Raw genomic sequence first — 20519 nt, forward strand, 5'->3', positions numbered from 1 at the left:
AAGATGTTATGTCATAATTCTAGAAAGAAATTCTAAAATTCCCAAATTCCACCTTGGAATAAAATAGAACTTTGGAAAAGAGACCAACATAAAGATCTAGTATGGTCCATAGAAGTAGGTCTTAGTAGATAAAGACACTAAGAGAAAGTTCACTGGCATTTGTGTGTGTATATGTGTGTGCATGTGTGTGTGTTGCAAGAAATGTATCCTTTCCAATTTTTTTTTTACCAGTGAGATACTATACAAGACCCAAGAAAGAAATACGAACAGGAGTGAAGGGAGATTTCTTTATTGAGGTATAAAACACAGCCGGTCTGTCAATGAGACATTAGGGAAGAGTCCAATAGCATGCCATAAAGATGGCTCTGAATCGTATTCTGATCCCATCCAGAGCATCAGCAAAAATGAATAGAAGTCAGTCAGACCCCAGGAATAAAGACGATAACGAAGAAATCAGTGCTGTCTATCCATGTCCATGGAGAAGTTAGCATTGTCCTTCATGAAGCAACTGAACTTTTCCACCACTTTTCCTAAGGGAAAAGATAATTAACAAGATTCATGAACACAAGAAGAACTGTGTAATATAAAAACTGTGAAGAGCTATAAAAATGATGAATTATAATCTCACTTTCGTTTGTCCCTCAGATTCTCCTGGGATGGAGCCGGAACCTTCACTGCAAGGAGGACTTGCAACACATTGCCCTCCCAATGGCCCACGTACATAATCAAGGTCCCAGTATGTGTCTGTTAGAGAATCTTTTCTTATATGAAATACAATGTCTCAAATGGAACAAAAGTGTGTAGACTTGGCCTTCTGGGATTAGCCCTAGCTTAGTGGCTTCTGCCATAATTATACAAAAAATGAAAACACAAAATTTAAATTAAGTAGTTAAAATCCAAGGGCTAAAAGTAGGATTAACACTGATACAAAGCTGACTTGGTATATGACAGTAAGTACTAAATTACATGCATGTTTTGCATCAAAAATATGACATCTGCTTGGTTGCATACATTTACTCAAAAACAATGTGCAAGCCAAACAAAATACCTAACAAAACCTGTGCATGGAATTCTGGTCCAATGACCAGAATCTATTTTCGATTATTTTTACTTATTCTCCTTACATATGGTAAATTCAGTATATAGAAGCTGGAACTGCAGTTTGTCTAAGAAGCAAGCTGTTAATTATCTTAAAAGTGAAGTAGAACAGTAGTCTCCTTTTTGAGTGATGAGGAGGTGTAAATTTCAAGACCATTTCTTTAAATAAGACATATGAAAGTAGAGCTGGTAGCTTACACCTGTAACCCTAGCTATTCAGGAGGCTGAGATGAGAGAACTGTAATTTGAAGTCAGCTTGGGCAGAAAAGGTCATGTGACACTTATCTCCAATGGACGAACAAAAAAGTCAGAAGTGGAAGTATGGTTCAAGTGGTGGAGTGCCAGCCTTGATTGGGGAAAAAAAGGTAGGAAGAGTTCCCAGGACATAAATTCCAGTACCAGAAAGACAGACAGACTGACAGAGACAGACAGACAGACAGACAGAGACACACACACACACACACACACACACATTATAAGGTATGTAACTCTGCTACTGAAAACAAAGTTTATATTGACACTGTATAAGCTCTGGAACACAGAGAAAGCAGTCTGGGAATTCATGGTTTTATATTTCCACAATTAACAGCAATCTGAGCATCTATGAGGGCATGGGAGTAATCCGAGTGGGCAGTGCAGCTGCCCAGCCCTGGTTTGACCACCTTGCAGTCAGTTCTCTGTCCCTCACCAGACATTCTGGGTGGTGATAAGTGCAGCTTGTGGAGTGTTAAGCAGAATCTTAGAAAGAGGAGAAATATGTATGGAGAAAACTCAGCCCAGATCACATTTTCTTCTCATGAGATACTTACAAGATCTCAGCACACAGCAAGCAGGAATTCCCGTAGGTGATGTAGTTAGTTCCACAAACTGGCAGGTATGTGATGGGGCAAGGGATGGCTACCACTGGGTACTTTTTGTAAATGCTGCAGTCCATCTGGTCAGACACAAGACAAAGTCCTTCTTTTTTTCTCAGATCTCACATTTGGCTACACTAGCTCTCTTGTACAGGCTATAACAGCTGGAATTCTCAGCTCACAGGTTCTGATACTGTGTGTGTGTATGTGTGTGTGTGTGTGTGTGTGTGTGTGTGTGTGTGTGTGTGTGTGTGTGTGTGTATGCAGGTCCTCAAGGCCTGGGCTCTGTTCCTGAGCTTTTTTGCTCAAATCTAGCACTGTACCACATGAGCCACAGTTCTACTTCCAGCTTTTTGGAAGTTCATTGGAGATAATAGTCTCATAGACTTTTCTGCCTCCACTGCCTTGGATCTGTGATCTTCAGATCTCAGCCTAGGACCCACTAGCACCCAGTAAGACTACTTTCAGAAGAAATAATATCACCACTGTGATCAATACCAGTACTAGTGGCAAAATTCCTATTGTTACTTGTACATTCCGTTAAAATTGCAGTTAAAAAGTACCAGACAAGCCACTTAAACCTTACATAAAATTTCTTTAATATTGATAACAATTGAATATCATAAATACTACTAGTCTCTGTTTACAAATGGGGAAAGTAAGGCTTAGAATGACGCTGAAACTCATATACAGTCAGTTCTGATAAGTAGTACAGTTGGGATTTAATTCTAGAGTCTATACAAATGACTGATGCACCTCTGTCCTGCCTGTCTTGTGCTGTTCTTTCCGTGAAAATGTAATCTATCTTTTAGCTGGAAGCCGACTTTCTCCTTTAATTCTGGATAAAAATATTTTTTAAAGATTTTTTAAAATGTTTATGCCAAAATTCTTTCTGGAGATGAGAAATGTTTCTTTACCTGTGTTGTGTCCCCCTTTCTCCTCCAGAAGCGCACTGGGTTAACCATGTTGATTTAAGCGACAGCCAATAGAAATTGAAATGCCAATCAGCATACTCACCATTATTGAAGGCTGACTGGTAACTTCTGAAAGACAGGTATAGATGGAAATGTTAAAATAAATTAAAGGCTGGGATTTCATTAAGCAATGTGATTTTTCTACTCTTATAAAAGATTGCATCTGTTCTGGCAACAAGTCTCAGTGTATCCTTATCCTTGTAAAAAATCTCAGATATTTGCTAAAAAGGTTGAATGGCTAATGGGGTAGGGTCCCTTGATTTAGGCAAGGGAAGTTTTTAACTGTTCTCATTTTGTTGATAAAATGATAATTTTTTCTGGAGTTTATTGTGTCTTTGGTAATGGTTCAAAACCAGTAACAATAATAATAAGAGTGTGGAGCCTCATTTTGTTTTTCATAGCCTCTGCTTCCATATTGACATGAAGGAATTAAAGAGTATACAAGTTGTCAAAAGCCAGGCACTGATGGTTTATGTTTGGGAGCTTAGCTACTCAAGAGGCTGAGATCTGAAGATCAAGGATCCCAGCCAATCTGACCAGATGAATCTGAGAGACTTTGATCTCCACCTAAACATTAAAAAACAGGAAACAGAGGGGTGGTTCAAATGGTCTAGTGCCAGCCTGGAGCAGAAAAGCTAGGTAAGAGCATGAGGCTTCAAGTTTAATTCCTAATACTGACAAATAATAAACAAACAAGTGTGTTAGAAAAGTTTCAATTATGCACTTGGTACCATATAAAAGTTGAACTGCAGATGGGCTGGGAAGGTGGCTCAGTGGTAGAGTGCTTGCCTCGCATGCATGAGGCCCTGGGTTCGATTCCTTAGCACCACATAAGCAGAAAAAGCCAGAAGTGGCGCTGTGGCTCCAGTGATAGAGCTCTAGCTTTGAGGTGAAGAGCTGAGGGACAGTGCCCAGGCCCAGAGTTCAGGCCCCATGACTGGCAAAAAAAAAAGAAAAAAAAGTTGAACTGCTGAATTCTGGTTCCTGGAAAAATGTATTTTGTTTTGATCCCCTTATACTGATTTGGGAAAGTTCTTTTTTTGTTGCATTTTTGCACTGAAGAATAATATCCAGTAATGCTAACAACTTCCAGTGCCTGCCATGTACAACTTGTGGATAAAATAAAGGGTTTCTTTTTGGTCCATGGGATGCAAATACATAAATAAGAAGACATTAGGCCAAAATATCTTAACTAAGAACTGGAGCTTAAGCGTCTCTTTTTCCAGACTAGAGCCATTTCTCTTACAGATTAGCACATTTTAAATCCATACGTCCCATAAGGGACTGCTTGGAACAACAATCAATGGCGGGGTGAGCACTGTCCTCTGACTCACCTGAGCTGCTGCAGAAATGGGTAACTGCACAGAGCAGAAGGACACCTCCAAAGATCTTCATGGTGGAGCTGACAGCAAGGCAGGGGCTGCTCCACGATGGTCCCAGGGCTGAATGTGCCATGCCCTAGGGATCATGTTTATATGCAACCCTTGGTTTCTCCACCTTTCCTGTGAGGTCAGCCAGAGTCAGTGCTGGCTCTGAAAGGATCCCAAACCATGTCACACCCCAGGTGGTATTGCAGTCCCTGTCACTTAATTGCTAGTTCCTTTATGACAAACAGGTTGACTGAGGTAAGAAATATATTTCTGCATGTCCTATAGGTGGGGACTCTTAGAACTGTAAACTTCACACTGAAGAGACTAAGTGCTGGTTTCTTGGGCAAGTTGTGAAATAAGAAGACATTTCAAACATCCTTATTTTTTACGCAAATGGAAGATTTTTAAACCAGTTTGCTTGATTGTATGCTATGCTTATAGTTTTGACTTCCGGGAAAGTAAGACTTTAGTTTTGCAGCAATGAGCTTAGGAAGCAAGCTGGGACTTGGTAAAGGGAAGTATTTATGAGGCTTGGAGAAAGGTATTGAAATGTTCTAGCTGTATGATCTTGAGTATGCCATTTCAAGCTGTGGGCCTGTACCAATTGCAAGACTTGGGAATCATGGTGGTAACACAGAAGCACAAGATTTCTGTGATATTAACAAGGCAGGTTTGTTTCTCACACAAACTATATCTGAATTAATGATGGTTAGTTAATGGAACCACATGGCCTTCACTGTGGCAGCCATAGGAACAGAACAACCAATGTTGGGGATATTATGACTAGGTGAAGTGAAGATGTTTTTCTGAGGATTTCCTTTTGAGCAATGAAATGAATGTTCCAGACCGAAATTGACCCTACTGTCATTCTCCCTCACTCTTCTAAGACTGCCCTGTGGCCTCACCAGCTACTGAGGTTAGAAAATGAATGCAACCTTTCTCAGGCAGGCCCTTGAAACCCAGAAAGGTATGAAATGGATGGAGCTGGAAAACAGCAACCATACCCATGTGCCCAGTCCCAGTGGGATCTATTGTAATCATCAGGAGAGCTACAAATGTGCAGTATAATCAAGTACATGAAAACCCTGTTTTATAACCCAGCTACTGGAATTCTTGGTGTTATCAATGAAGAGCCAGCGCTGTAGGTTACTGATGTTAGATTGTAAACTACATGGTTCAAGCACAGTTGTTCAAATGGCTGCTCCTTGTCTACAGACATGTGTATGAAAACCCTAGAGAAGGCAGTACTCTGTTCATTTAGGTCGTTGCTTAGTAGGTTTATTAATTACATTCTGAAACTCTGCACTTGCAAACAATATTAAGTAAAGTATAAAGGGCATGGCATGACTCCCTAAAATTTGGACTCAACATGTTTTGGGGAGGTGACATCATCTTCTGTGAGCCCTGAGTCCAATGAAGCTCATTGAAAATTTTCTTGTAAAAGATGTGATCTCCTTAGGCTATATAACTTAATCTCTGCATGCATTATTTCCTCATCTCTAAACTATACATAGTATTTAATTAACATTATATTTTTTACTATTAAGTGAAATTTTATATACACATGCACACTTGAGAATAAGGGATATGTTCTGAGAAATGTGTCATATTGAAATTTTGTGAGAGTATATCCAAACCTATATAGAACAGCTTACCTACACTATAAACTCATATATAATATATAAATATATGAATGTATATATGTGAGAGTCTACATATATGACTATATATAGACACATTTTGTGTGTCTATAAATACTCTCTCTCTATATCCTCATATATATGCACATTTAGGCATGTGTGTATACATATGCATGTGTGTATATATGGTGTAGCTTATTGCTCCTAAGGGTATCCAAATAAAACATTGTAATATTAAATGAAGCATAAGAGAAAATAACACAGTTAAGAGCCACAGTATGAGCCTGCCTCTGTATAACACAGCATACAATTGTACAGCTAGCTTTCATGAGTAGGAGTAAATGCTGAGATGATGAAAAGTATACAGTACAGGGAATACATAAACCAGCAATGCAGCCGTTGATTTTCTTTCACAGTTATTAACATACTGCATGGAGTGATATAGTCTATCCTTGGCCATGACTGTCAGGGGCTTAGGGTTGTTTACACCAGCATCAACACAAGCATGTGAAGAATGTGTTGCATTACAACATCATGAGGGCTGGAATGTCACTAGGTGACAGGATTTCTCAGCTCTGTTATACTTTAATGGGGCCACTCTCCTAAATGCAGTATGTGCTCCACCAAAACATTCTGTAGCATATGACTGGATAGATAAGTTCATTATGGTAGTGTGGGATAAACGTGTGTGTGTGTGTGTGTGTGTGTGTGTGTGTGTGTGTGTGTGTATGTGAGAGCTCCAATCTCATGGCCAGATCTTGATTTATGTTAGCTAATGATAATGTCATTCCTGACAATTTGATGAAGAAGTAATTATTATGTTTCATCTTTTACTTCTCTTTGTTTTGTACTAGTAGGGCTTGGATTCAGGGCCTGGCATTTGCTTGCTGTGCAAGTGTTCTACACTTGAACCACTCTCCTAATTCTTTTTGCTTTTAGTTAGTTTTTCAGATAGAGTCTTTCATTAGCTTTGCCTGGATTGGCCTGGAACCCTGATTCTCCTACTTATGCTTTCTTAGCAGTGGGACCACAGGCAAGTGCCACTTCACTTAGCTTATATTTTGAGATAAGTTCTGGCTAATATTTTTCCCTTGGCTGGTCTCAAACTATGATCTTCTGCCTCTGCCTCTTGAGTAGCTGGGAAGTACTGGTATGCGTTCTTGTGCATTCATGTTTTGAAACAGAGTCTTTTTAAAAAAAATGTACCCATACTGGGCCTTGAACTCAGGGCCTGGACACTGTTACCAAGTTTTTCTGCTCAAAGCCACCACTCTACTACTCTAGCCAGAACTCTACTTGCATCATTTTTTTTTGTTTTTTTGCTTGTTAATTGGAGATTGGAGTCAGACAAGCTTTGTTGCTCTGGATGGCTTTAAACTCTGATCCTCAGATCTCAGCCTCCTGAGTAGCTCAGATTATTGGCATGAACCACGAGAGTACACTAGGTAGAGCTTTTGAGATGGGCCAACTTTCTCCTCAGTCTGGTTTCAAACTCTCTTGTAAGTGGGTATAAATCCCCATGCCCACCCTAGAAGAAATTGTTTTTACCCTAATTTTACCAAGGAGTAAACTGAAACTCAAGATTTAAGTGATCTTCACATCATATCAATTATTGGAAGAGGTTGAGATTTAGTCACAGAAAAGAAATGAGGAAACTTCTAGTTAAGGAAAGCAATTGTATTTTATTGTTTGCTGTAAATTTTGAAGATAATGGATGTTGAGAAAAAGACCGTTACGTTTCAAGATGAGATGTATTTATTGCAGTTTGAAAATGAAAACTTCTTGGCAAAGAGGAGTAGAGATGGAAACAAGGGGCTATTGGAATGATGCAGAAATATAGAGTTATACCCTCTTTTTTGGATGTTTGATTTTCAAAGAGAAGAGAGGATAGCGCCATGTGAGGCTCCAGTGGGTTCTCGAATAGAATGAGTATCTGAGAGGCAGGGAAGAAGAAAAGTAAGATTCATGGTATAGAGTGGCTAATAAGATGCCTGTAGAGTGTTGGAAATAAGATGTTAACAAGCAAGTCAGGCTCAGAAAGACAAAGGGTATATGTTTTCTCTCATATGTGGAAGTAAGATTTAAAGCATAAACACATAAAAGCATACAGGGTCATATGTGTATATACAGAAACATATTGTCTATACGCAGGGAGGATTGCAATGGTGTAATTCCTTTGGACAACTAACAGTGTAACAAATTGAATATAAAACAGCTGAGCCAGATGCTGGTGGCTCACACCTGTAATCCTAGCTACTCAGGGGACTGACATCTGAGGATCACCGTTCAAAGCCAGCCTGGGCAGGAAGCTTTATCTCCAATTAACCCTTCAAAAACTGGAAGTGGTGCTGTGGCTCAAGTGGTAGAGTGCTAGCTTTGAGTGCAAGGGGCTCAGGAATAGTGCCCAAGGCCCCACAACTGACAAAAAAGAAAAAACAAAATAAAACAGAAAAACAGCTGAAACTTGTGTCGTTGAGAAGTGGGTAGGTCAAGTGGTGTGGTCAATGGAGAGAGGAAGGATGGGCAAATAGAGTGATACTCTTTGGAAATGAATATGTGAAAATGGAGCTAGGTAAAGGGGAATGGGTGAGGATGGAAGTGATAGGGGTAACAATAGAAAGGGTAACGCTGCTCAAGATGCATTGTACTCATGAACTGAGAGGTAGAACTGAAACTCCTTTTGTACTGCTTAAAGATAATAAAAAAGAAAATGATGAAAGATGAAGAGCAAAGACAAAACACCATTCCCTTTGACACAGGAGACTGAGATGGGCTGATAAATATGAGGCTGGGGATTTGGAAGGAAGGGAGGAGAGATGAAGGGACATACTGCAAGGTAGGCCATGACGGTTAGGTGCTAGGGTTGCTTGTTATAGTGGAAGATGGAGTGGATCTGGCAGCTTCAGAAGAATGCATAAATCCTAGAGCATTCATTGATGGGAGCATGGCAGATAGTCAATAATGAATATTAAAGTTAGCAGTAAATTCGTACCTTTCCATATATTTCTCTCAAAGCTTATTATTTTACAGAATGAGAAAGAATAGTGATTTTTATAAATAAGAGATGAATACATAAAAGATTTTGGTGGGGCACTGGTGGCTCATTTCTGTATTCCTAGCTACTCAGGAGACTGAGATCTAGGTACTGTTGTTCAAAGCCAGCCCAGACAGGAAAGTCCAGTAGACTCTTATCTCCAATTAACCACCAGATAACTAGAAGTTGTGCTGTGGCTCAAAGTAGTAGAGCACTAGCCTTGAGCAGAAAAGCTCAGGGACAGTGCCTGAACTCTGTGTTCAAGCCCCTTGACCACCACCACCACCAACAACAACAAACTTCAGAAGACCATAAGTAAAGGCTGTTAGGAAATAACAAATCTTGGAAGACAGTCAAGTATTCTAGAAAATTCTGATTGACTACTCAAGGTGCAAGCATCTATGTGTTTAGAGGTCAAAGTTTAGGCAAAACCTGAGCTAGTAGGTATGGAAAATATGAACAATTGTTTATAGAGCCTGTTGCCAGAAGGCAAAGTGTCATATGTAATTTTTTAAAGGGTGAGGTTGAGTTAATGATCCTCTGGGTGTATTATAGATAAAGTTGATGAAAGATGGGTGGATATTAAGTTCTCTGCATTTAAAAGGTTGAGAAAGAAGTGAGGTCAAGAAAAGGATCAGGTGTGCAGCAGCTTTGGGTTTTGGAAGCTATTTATAGGTAGAAGAAGTTTTGGTGCCGACCACTGAGGCCTAGATTATGGAAGATCTTTGGGAGATAAGAAGAAAGACCTTTAGCCAGGCAGGCACCAGTGCTCATACTTGCCATCTTAGCTACTCAAGAGGCTGAGATCTGAAGATGGCAATTCAAAGTCAGCCTGGGAAGGAAATTCCTGAAGATTCTTCAAGTAACTGCCAAAAAAGCCTGAAATGGAGTTGTGGCTCCTGTGGCACACACACACACACACACACACACACACAAAGAAAGGAAAGAAAAGAAAAGAAACAAATCCATTGGAGACGAACAAGCCATCCATTTCAGGCAGAAAGCCATTTGCTTATTCCTCTGCATATTTAGGTCAAGGGATTTTGAACCTTCTAAGGTCACTATGGCTGTGGGACCATCCTGGGAATAGAAAGGTAAAATTAATGCCAAAAAACCCCCATAAAAATGAAGAAAGACAAAAATCTGAGACTATTTTCCCTAGTTGATTTGGAGTGTCTCAAGAAAGACGGAATGACTTATTAGAGGACTAGAGGTAGTGGGTTCCAATTGAACTCGGAGTTCAACTGGATAGGGCAGAAGTGGTAGCACCCTGAGACAGAGTATACGGTATCTTCACATGTAATGGTCACCTGGAAAGAGGAAGGGCCCTAATAGGGAGAGGAGTAACTAAGAGCAGAGATCCACGAGTTTCTGTCCTGTTCTCTAAGCCCATCCATGTAAGGAACAATCATGTATTTTTTTTCTTGAGCTTCCTACTTCTGTCAGATCTAGTAAAATTGAGGAAGCTTGGCACTTTGTATTTTCAAGGTAAAGATCCATCCTTAGCGACTGGGGTTGTAGTTCAGTAACTGAGTGCTTACCAACCTTGTACTAGGCTCTAGGCTTAACCCCCAGCCTTGCCAAAGAAAGGAATCCATCTTTGGAACACTACAATATAAAGAAGCTTGAGGGTTGAGGTTAGATAGGAGACTGGAAGCTAGCTGCAACTCTGCTGCTTGATTTCTGCTTTTTGTTTTCATTGCTATATCAGCACCTCTTCCTCCAGCTCCAGGTTCTCTTCCTTCCTGATTTATTTTTGAGAGCCTTACGAATTTTGCCTATGCAGGCTTCAAACTCTTGAACCGCCTGTCTCCCAATTCCAGGCAGCTGGGATTATAAATTTGTGCCACCACACCCAGCCACGCCTTCCTTCTTGAAACCCAACAAACACACCATCGAAACTCTTAAGACTTTTCTTGTAAACAGCTTTAAAATTACCAATGTAGATCTGGCTACAGTAGCAATGTGTTCTTTTTCTATTTTTTTTTTGCCAGTCCTGGGACTTGAACTCAGAGCCGGGGCACTGTCTGTGAGCTTCTTTTGCTCAAGACTAGTGCTCTACACTTGAGCCACAGCTCCACTTCCAGCTTTTTTGATTGTTTTAGTGGCAATAAGAGTCTCACAGACTTTTCTGCCCATGCTGCCTTCAAACTAAGATCTTTAGTTCTCAGCCCCTTCAGTGGTTGGATTACAGGCCTGAGCCAGCAGGCTCTAGTCTTTTGTTTTTTCCTCCTTTCCCTTCACTGTGGGGCCCTTTCTTACTCCAGTTCGGTTCTTTTCCATTTCTTTTTTTCTTCTAATCCAGCCCTCAGTGTTATACCATCATGTGCACTGGGGGCAGGGAGAGAATAATCTGGACATTTGCATTTTGAATTGGTATATGGCAGGATCATGTTGCTTGCTGCTTGTGGGATTAGGGAGTCAGCACAGTGAAGGATCCTATGTATTTTGGTTACAGCCAAATTCCTCAGAGCCGCTGACTGAGGATAAATAGCCTCAATTATGGGACAAGAAGATGAGAATGAGCAATAGCAATTTTTACTGTTGGTTAACATTGATCCTAAATGATCTGACTTATTTGGATGCAAAAATGGGTGTGTATGTGTGTGTGTTGAGATGGGGTCTGGTTCTGTAATACTGAATGACCTGGAATTACCTACATAGCCCAAGATATCTTCAAACTTGCAATCTTCCTACCTCAGTCTCCCATGTGCTGAGATTAGAGACATGCACCTAATAATTTAGTGGATATAATTTTTTTTTTGGGTCCGGTTGTGGGGCCTGAACTCTGGGCCTGGGTACTGTCCCTCAGCTCTTCAGCTCAAGGCTAGTGCTCTACCACTTGAGCCACAGTGCCACTTCCGGCTTTTTTTTCTGTTTTGCTTATGTGGTGCTGAGGAATCGAACCCAGGGTCTCAGGCATGCAAGGCAAGTGCTCTACCACTGAGCCACCTTCCCAGCTCTAGATATAAATTTTTACACACACACACACACACACACACACGCATCGCTCCCAGAACCAGTGGATAAAATAATGTCTACTGTGCTCAGAGCTGAAAGGATACGTATACCTCCAGAGTTATTCAGCATTAGAAAATGTATTAGTCTGTTATGGCTGTAATAAAAGACCACACATTAGGAGATCTTAAACAGAAGAAATTCATTTTCTCACATGTCGAAAGCCCTGAACCTGTATTCTGTGCCTAAAACTGTGATGAACACCAACTTCCATACATTTTATATATAATTGCCTATGATAACATTTTGTGAACTAGGTGTAGTAAGAGATTAGCAATAACTGACAGTAAAATAGAAGGATTATCAGAGTATACTGTAAGAGAAGTTGGAGGAAGGTGATCTCTCTCACAAGATTTCTTTTGAGACTCTAGCTACTCTTCTGTTTATTTGTTTTTAGATGTTGTGTGATGATAAAATGCCTTTCTGATGAGAGGAGATGAAGTAAGTTCTGTAGATATCAAAATGTTAAGTTCAGCTCTTACATAACAATTACTTGAACAGAAACACGGTGATACTACCATAGTCCATCTGATAACAAGGTGACTAATGATTCTTGGGTGACTCAGGAGAGAGTAACAGTACTCAGTAGGGATCTGTGTGGGGGACAATGGGATGAGTCATGTCCTGGCTGAGTTAGAGCAGAATGGTGGGAGATTTCCTGACTACTCAATGGCATGTAATTTAAAGCTTACTAAGTGTTTCCTCCAGGAATTTTCCATTTAGTATTTTTGGTTATATCATGGTTGGCTGAATAACTTAAACTACTGGAAGGGAAACAGTGGTCATGAAGGAATTACAATGTTTATTCCCATACTAGTTTGTTTTCTCTTACTATGCCAAAATAACTGAGGCTGGGCATAATAAAAAAAAATGGAAGAAATCTACTCAGCTCACAATCTGGGAGGTTGAAAGTCCATAGAGTATGGTTTCCTTGTATGTGAATGCTCATGGCTGTACCAGTTCAAGGTAGATGGCATTTTATGTGGGAGTGAATGCAAGGGAGAGAGTGATTGATCAGTTAGTGAGACAGGATATCCGCTCCCAGGGAGGAGTCTTCTGAGGTCCCAAAACAGTACACAAAACTCTTGTAAGTGCAATATTGTCCAATCATTACCATATAAACCCCACTGTGAATGGAGGCAGAATACAGCCTCAAGGTCCCAGTTAGATCTTTGTCACCAAGGTTGGAAGAAATATTTTATATGTCTTTCCCTAGGCTTCCTGATTAACAATGCGCTCTACAAAATTAATTTGATCTGGGTAAAGTCTGTCTTAAGTCTTCTGAGGATGGTCAGTCCCTCCTTACTTCATGGAACTGATATTAAATACAAATCCTTTCTCGGGCACCAATTCTGATTCTGAAAAATAACCTAATTTATTTCCTCAGCTACTCAGCCAGTGATATGAAAGAAGACAACCAGACTTAACAACCAAACCACATTTCCCCCATTCTCTGAAAAGTAAGTTTTCTAGGTTATATATTGACTTGTTTGCTATTCAACAAAGAAGTTTATGAATATAGTGAGATTTTGGAGTTTTTTTTTTTGGATGGTTTGTAGGGCTTGAACTCTGGGCCTAGATGTTGTCCCTCAGCAGTTTTTTCTCAAGGCTAGATAACCCTCTACTCCAAGCTATAGCAAGCACCACTTCCAGTTTTCTGGTAGCTAATTGGAGATAACAGTCTCATGGACTTTCCTGCCTGACCTGGCTTTGAACTGTGATCCTCAGATCCTCAGCCTCCTGAGTAGCTAGGATCACAGACCAGGCCAGCAATAGCCCAGCTATTCAAGCTGGGCTAGAGTGAGTCTTAACCAATGTCATTGCTCTCAATATTCTCACCTACCCCTCTCGGCCCACTCCTTAACTCACTTTTCTTAAATTTTAGGATATGTATTGAATTTTTTTTGCCGTTTAACAAAGTCATTTATGTATATACCGCATCTTGATCTGTGTCACCCCTGTGTCAACACCTTCATTCCCCTTCCACCCACCCCTTCTGGTATGTTTCTCAATTCTGTGATATATACAATGCATTTTTTTTTGGTCTGTCGTGGGCCTTGAACTCTGGGCTTGGGCGCTGTCCCTGCAGTCTTCAGCTCAAGGAGCGCGCTCTACTGCTTGAGCCACAGCGCCACTTCCAGTTTTCTAGTGGTTTATTGGAGATAAGAGTCTCATAGACTTTCTTGCCGGAGCTGGCTTTGAACCGCGATCCTCAGATCTCAGCCTCCTGAATAGCTAGACAATGCATTTTTTTTGCCTGCATTCTCCCACCTTCCAGGCTTCAGTCTTCTACCCCTTTTCTTTTAGCTCCCCCACCTTTCAAGTACCCATTTCCTAGTAGGTAGTTTGTGAGGTTTGACTTAGTTTTACTAAAGAATTATACTATTTGAACTCTTCATAGGGTCCACTATACTTCAGTTAACTCATTTACAACTGCTTGCATACTACCCAGTGTGTTTACTTATAGATTTATGATACATTCTAGTACCACAAATGAGGAAAACCATATAATCCTGTTTCTCTGGGGTCTGGCTGATTTCACTTACTCTATCTTTCCCCAAGTCTTTCCATTTCCTTATGAATACTACAATATCATTTTGATAGGTTAGTGGAATTCCAGTGTGTGTGTGTGTGTGTGTGTGTGTGTATAGTTTTCTTGATCCAATCATCCACTGAGGGGCATATGGGTTGATTTTATATCTTGTCTATAGTAAATGATGCTGCAATGACCATGCTTGTGCTGGGAGCTTTAATGTGACCTTGTTTGTGGTCTACTGGATAAATGTCCAGGAGTGGAATTGCTGGATCATAAGATTTAAGCTTATATTCCCACTAACAAAAGTACTTGACTGATGATTGGAGGGGAGGGTCAGAACAACTTATTTGGGTGGGAAAGGGCAAGCTATAATAGTTGTAGAACAGTTTAGAAGGATCAAGAAAGTAATGAACAGGATGGAAATTATGGAATGCAGAGGTGGGTTAAATAGGGAGGAGACAGAACAAATTGAAATGATGGCTGTCCTTCCATTCATTAATGCAACCGGGATCAATGAGAAATAGAGGAGTAAACAGTAGCTGAGAAAAAAAAAAACAAGCATGTTCTGGAGATGTTGAGCTGGTCACTGAGATTACCTTAGCATAGAGCAACTGAAGACAGATAACCACCAAACCACCGAGGGGAACCGGTAGCATTTTTGCAATCAGCTCTAGGAAGGTGAACAATATTTACAAAAACAATAAGTTGATGTAATGTCAGCAGCAAGACTAAGTATCCTGAAACACAGGAAGCGCTAGATGGCAAAGCAGAGAAGCCAGGTGGATGGGAGGAGCTTGCGAACAGGTATGGTTCATGATATTCCCAAGAATTCCATTGGATGATTGCAGCTGTTCTGATCTCTACCCATAGTACAATTAGGACAAATGGGAAATATAAGAGTAGTTGAAGTGAAGGAGTTGCTACGCTGCATAAAGCCAGCCCAAAGACCGAATGATGGAAGTAATCAATCAACAGGAACAAATGGATAAAGAGAACATAGGCCAACATGGCCACAGTAAATGGAGGGGGCTGCAGAGGGTAAATCTTTAGGAACACGGGAGCTTAAAATTTAGGTCATAGCCCAGAAGCTGAAAGATGTTTGAGAGTCAGGATTAGTTCACAGGAAAGCAGAAGGCTGAATCCTCGAAAAAGAGAGTGAAGTCGATCTCATAGTCTGTTACTTTTAATCCCCTGGATTAGGATTTTCATTGAAGAAGTAAAATAACATAGGTCTTAAGAGAGGCTGACTTCCTTATGTTACTTTCTTCTCATTTCCTTCTTTGTTCATTTTGTGTTATCTTAACATCAGTTATCTAGCTTGGAGTGGGGCTGCCTACAGGATTTCCCAGGCATCTCTGGGGTTCCTTCCTCCATTAGGAAGGGACATACTGGAGGGTTCTGGTGATGTACATGATTATGTACAGTAAGATGAGGACATTCCCCAAGCAGCTCTCTATAATCTACTACATTCCAGTCTCTTCAGCTGAACGCCTTTTGAAATTCAGTCTCCGCCTGGTTCTTCATTAAATAAGATTTGGTAAGCTCCTTTTGCTTACAAAAGACTCACTTTGATCTGTGGTGAAAGCATCAATTTCTGTTATCTTTTCAGGAAGTTGGGCATCTGTCAAATGATCAATAACTCTACTGCAAAGTTTTTCTATTGCTTTCCTTCCAACAACCCTCATTTCCATCTCATGGTAGCAGGATTATAACTCAGATTTCATCATCACCCAGAACTGCGCATCTTCAACAACTCCCCCCATGCTCAACACCTTCCCCTCTTCTACCTGGGTCTCATTCATTATCTTTTTTTGTCAGTTGTGGGCCTGATTTCTGGGCCTGGGCGCTGTCCCTCAGCTCTTCAGCTCAAAGTGAGCACTCTACCACTTGAGCCACAGTGCCACTTCCGGCCTTTTATGCTTATGTGGTGCTGAGGAATCAAATCCAGGGCTGCATGCATGCAAAGCAGGTACTCTACCACTGAGCCACCTTCCCAGCCCCTGTATCACTCTTAATTGATTGACCTACGGACCACTTCCTTTTTCCTCCAAATGGAATATATTTTCTTTACTCATTTCCAATATCCAGTCTTTGGAAATGATCTGGAGAAATTCTACAAAAATTGGGCCTTCTATGTAATCATATCATTTTCTTCCTTGATCTGAGTCACCACATTTTTGCAGGATTTTTATCATTTAAAACTTTCTTGGCTACATTGCCTTCTCTGCTTTGTCTTCTAGCGCTTCCTGTGTTTCAAGATACTTAGACTTGCTGTTGACATTACATCAACTTATTCTATTTATAAATGTTTTTTTTAATCTTCCTAGAGTTGATTGCAAAAATACCACTGGTTCCCTTCTGTGGTTCATCTGTGGTTATCTGTCTTCAGTTGCTCTATGCTGAGGTAATCTCAGTGATCGCCTCCTGTATATTATGTTTAGCTTGTGTTTATTCATAATTGTCTTTTTTCCAATTTCTCTCACATTCTTTTATTTTCAGAATAATATGTCAGATTCTCTTGACTGTAGAAATTCATTAGCTATGATAAGCTACCATGAGGGTTAGTTTTCACTTTAAAATGCTGGATGTTTTATCTATTGGCCATTCAATCTTACATGTCTGTCAATTTACTGATATTAATTTCTTTCTCTTAAAATCTTCACACTGTGTGAGTGACTGATAGCTGAAGATTGCAAATTTAGGCTAACCCATGCAGGAAAGTCTATGATTCTTATCTCAATTAATCATCAAAAGCTAGAAGTGGAGCTGTGGCTGAAGTCATACAGCGTCAGCCATGAATGAAAAAGCTAGTGGACAAAACCCAGACTGTGACTATAAATCACACACACACACACACACACACACACACACACACACACACACACATCATCATCATCATCATCATCATCATCATCAAGTGTTAGTCTTGGAGACTAAAAACCATATTGTTGAATGACCAGTTGGTCATTGAAAAGATTAGAATGGAAATTCACGTGTTTACGGAATTCAACAAAAATGAAGACACAAAATACTCGCCTTTCCGGGACACAACAAAGAAAGTACTCTGGGAAAATTTATAGCTCTGAGTGCCTATATCAACACATTGGAGAAATCTCAACTCAATACCTCAATGATACTCCTCAGGTTTCTTAAGAAATAGGAAAAGCCAAACGCCAAACCAGTAGATGGAAACGAATAATAAGAAATAAATGCATTAGAGATTTAAAAGCTGTGGAAAAGGCTTGGAAAGAGTAACATAATGAAAATGGCAATATTCCCCAAAGCAATTTACAAATTCAATGTAATACCCATCAAAATCCCAACAACATTCTTCAAAGAGCTAGAGGGAGCAATCTAAAATTTCATATGGAATAACAGAAAGCCCTGAATAGTAAAAAACAATCCTTCCCAGGAAGAACAGTGTTGGAGGAATATCAATACCAAACTTCAAACTCTTACAAAGCCATAGTAATAAAAATGGATTGGTACTGGCATTAGAATAGGTTTGAAGACCAATGGAATAGAATAGAAGACCCAGCAATGAATGCACAAACCAATAGCCATCTAATATTTGATAAGGGAGCCCAAAACACAGGTTGGAAGAAAGGCAGCCTCTTTGTGTTCTACCACAGAGCTACAACTCCAGTCCTTATTTTTTCTATTTTCTTCCCTGAGATAGGCTCTTGTTACGTCACATAAGTAGGCCTTGAACTTGACATTTTACTGTGGCTCAGACTGGCCTCAAACATATGTTATTCCCACCTTAGCCAATGTTTGATTACTACTTCTTATGGAATAAATAGACTTGGCAATTAAAAAGCAAAATAGGTCAAATCTAAAAGGTTGGAACCGAGTATTGCTAATTTATTCTTTTTTAATTCTTTTTAAAAATTTAAACTTTAATTTTATTGTCAAGGTGACATATATAGGGGCTACAGTTACATAAGTAAGGTAGTGCGGACATTTCTTGTCAAACTTGTTACCCCCTCCCTCATTTTTCTCCCACTTCCCCCCTCAACTACACCCCCACATGTACAGATCATTTGTAACATATTGTCTTGTAACTATCACTGTTGCATTGTCCTTTGTCTCACCATTGCAAGAGAAAGCCCACAGATTAGATGATCTTCACTAGCCATACAAAGGGCCTCATATCAAAAATATACCTAGAACTCAAAATTTAAGTCCTCCCAAAACAAATCTTCACAGAAACACGACTTAAAAGAGAGACTTCTCTAAAGAGGAAATAAGAATGGCCAGTAAACACATGAAGAAATGCTCAACATCTCTGGCCATAAAAGGAATGCTACCTTATTCTTAAGCATCTCAAGAGAAAGCAAAAACTATGTTTCTATTTGAGGACTGCTTTGAAATTCTGAAAACTTTTCATATCTTGATACTTAATTAGTTCATTAATGCATCTAAACAGAACGTTTTCTCATGGAGGAGACTGATATTTTAAAGATGTGCATCTGTGTACCTTGTGGAAAATGTCTTAGAATGAATGACCTCTGCCTCTCCTTTAAATTTTTTTTCTAGTTCCATTTTTATCAGAGTTGGTGGTCAGGAACAGCGTAATTTGAGTTCAGATCTCAATTCTTCTGTACAAACTTGTGAGCTAAGTTTCATCATATGGAAGAAGTGGATCCTGATGGTATCAGGCTCAAAGGACCGTGAAGACCATGAATTGACACTGGCGTGGGCACGTGCTAATGGAGCTGGACTGGTGGTGGTGAGAATCCTTCTCCAGCCAGGGCCCTGTTCAGGTGTCACACTGAAGTCCTGGAGCACCATGTCGCCATTTGGAATCTCGTGATCATTTCTATCATACTGCTCAGTGTTTCCATTGTACCCCCCACCTTCCCCCGGCCAGGCTACAGAGTGTTCTAGCCTGCTTCCCAACCAGCACAGGATTTTTACACAACATGTAAATCAAGGATGTTTAGACTGTACCCTGTTTGTTCTACCAAACTAGAATATTTGTGGCTCTCAATATTTTTGTACACACAATAGAAGTTTCCTTAATTGCATCTTTTAATTCTGTGATAGGACAGGGTAGCTCTCTTCAATTGTGTTTGTTTCTTTGTTTCTTTTCTTTCCTATTTTTGTTAAGAAAGGAGAGCTTGAAGATTGATTTGCTTAGCTATAAGAGGTAGACAATATTAGTAAGACATTAGTAAGGGAGAGATAATCAAAATTATTAGTAAGATAAGACTATATTTGAGGAGCTGGGAAGGTGGCTCAGTGGTAGAGTGCTTGCCTTGCATGCATGAGGCCCTGGGTTCAATTCCTCAGCACCACACAAGCTGAAAAAGCTGGAAGTGATGCTGCGGCTCAAGTAGTAGAACGCTAGCCTTGAACTGAAGAGCTCAGGGATGCTTTACTCTGGGGAACTTGAAGAACCAGTCTCTATCTCCTCAATTCCAAAGAGCCACTGGATGATGCTGATGGACCAAGGTACACAGAGAGAAGAAGGAAGGAAAGTGCAGTAGGAAGGAGGTTCTGGTTGCTAGCAGAAGACTGGACAATTAGAAGAAAACAGGCTGTTCTCAGAACTCTCCTGAGAACTTGAACTAGAGGAGTGAACCTGCCATCTAGTGGTTATAATAGGTAATGGCCCAGAGTACACAGAGCCTAATGTAGTCAGCTTTTCAAACATTTACATGTCCTCAAAAACCTGTTTCGTGGCCAAGATTGTTTGTTTAGAATTCAAGATTATGTGCAAGGCAATGAGTACAGTTCCTATCAAGCTTTGTTGCCTCTTCCTGTTCATGTAACTGTAACCCTTTGATATATTATTTTTACAATAAAAACATATAAAAAATAAAATGAGATGAAGTAACTCTGAAAGCAAAACTTTATTTCCCTTAAGAATTATGTTTCTGCCTCTAGGTCTCCTTGGCACAGGCCGAAATTTTCTTAATAGAGACCCAGAAACACAACAAATCAAAGAAAGGTTGGACAAATGGGATTGCATGAAGTTGCAGACCTTCTG

At 40.1% G+C, this 20519-nt stretch overlaps 1 protein-coding gene across 1 annotated transcript; it reads right to left on the reverse strand.

The window, feature by feature from the left end:
* Positions 1 to 484: 484 nt before the first annotated feature.
* Positions 485 to 4321, reverse strand: Spink7 (serine peptidase inhibitor, Kazal type 7 (putative)). The gene is made up of 3 exons (XM_013025490.1): positions 4261 to 4321; positions 1908 to 2058; positions 485 to 530 (listed from the first exon to the last, which is right to left on the reverse strand). The coding sequence occupies exons 1-3, from the start codon at positions 4319 to 4321 to the stop codon at positions 485 to 487; spliced, it is 258 nt and encodes an 85-aa protein (XP_012880944.1).
* Positions 4322 to 20519: the final 16198 nt, after the last annotated feature.

Source organism: Dipodomys ordii, unplaced genomic scaffold (genome assembly GCF_000151885.1).
Source record: "Dipodomys ordii isolate 6190 unplaced genomic scaffold, Dord_2.0 Scaffold85, whole genome shotgun sequence".
Classification (NCBI taxonomy): Eukaryota; Metazoa; Chordata; class Mammalia; order Rodentia; family Heteromyidae; genus Dipodomys; species Dipodomys ordii.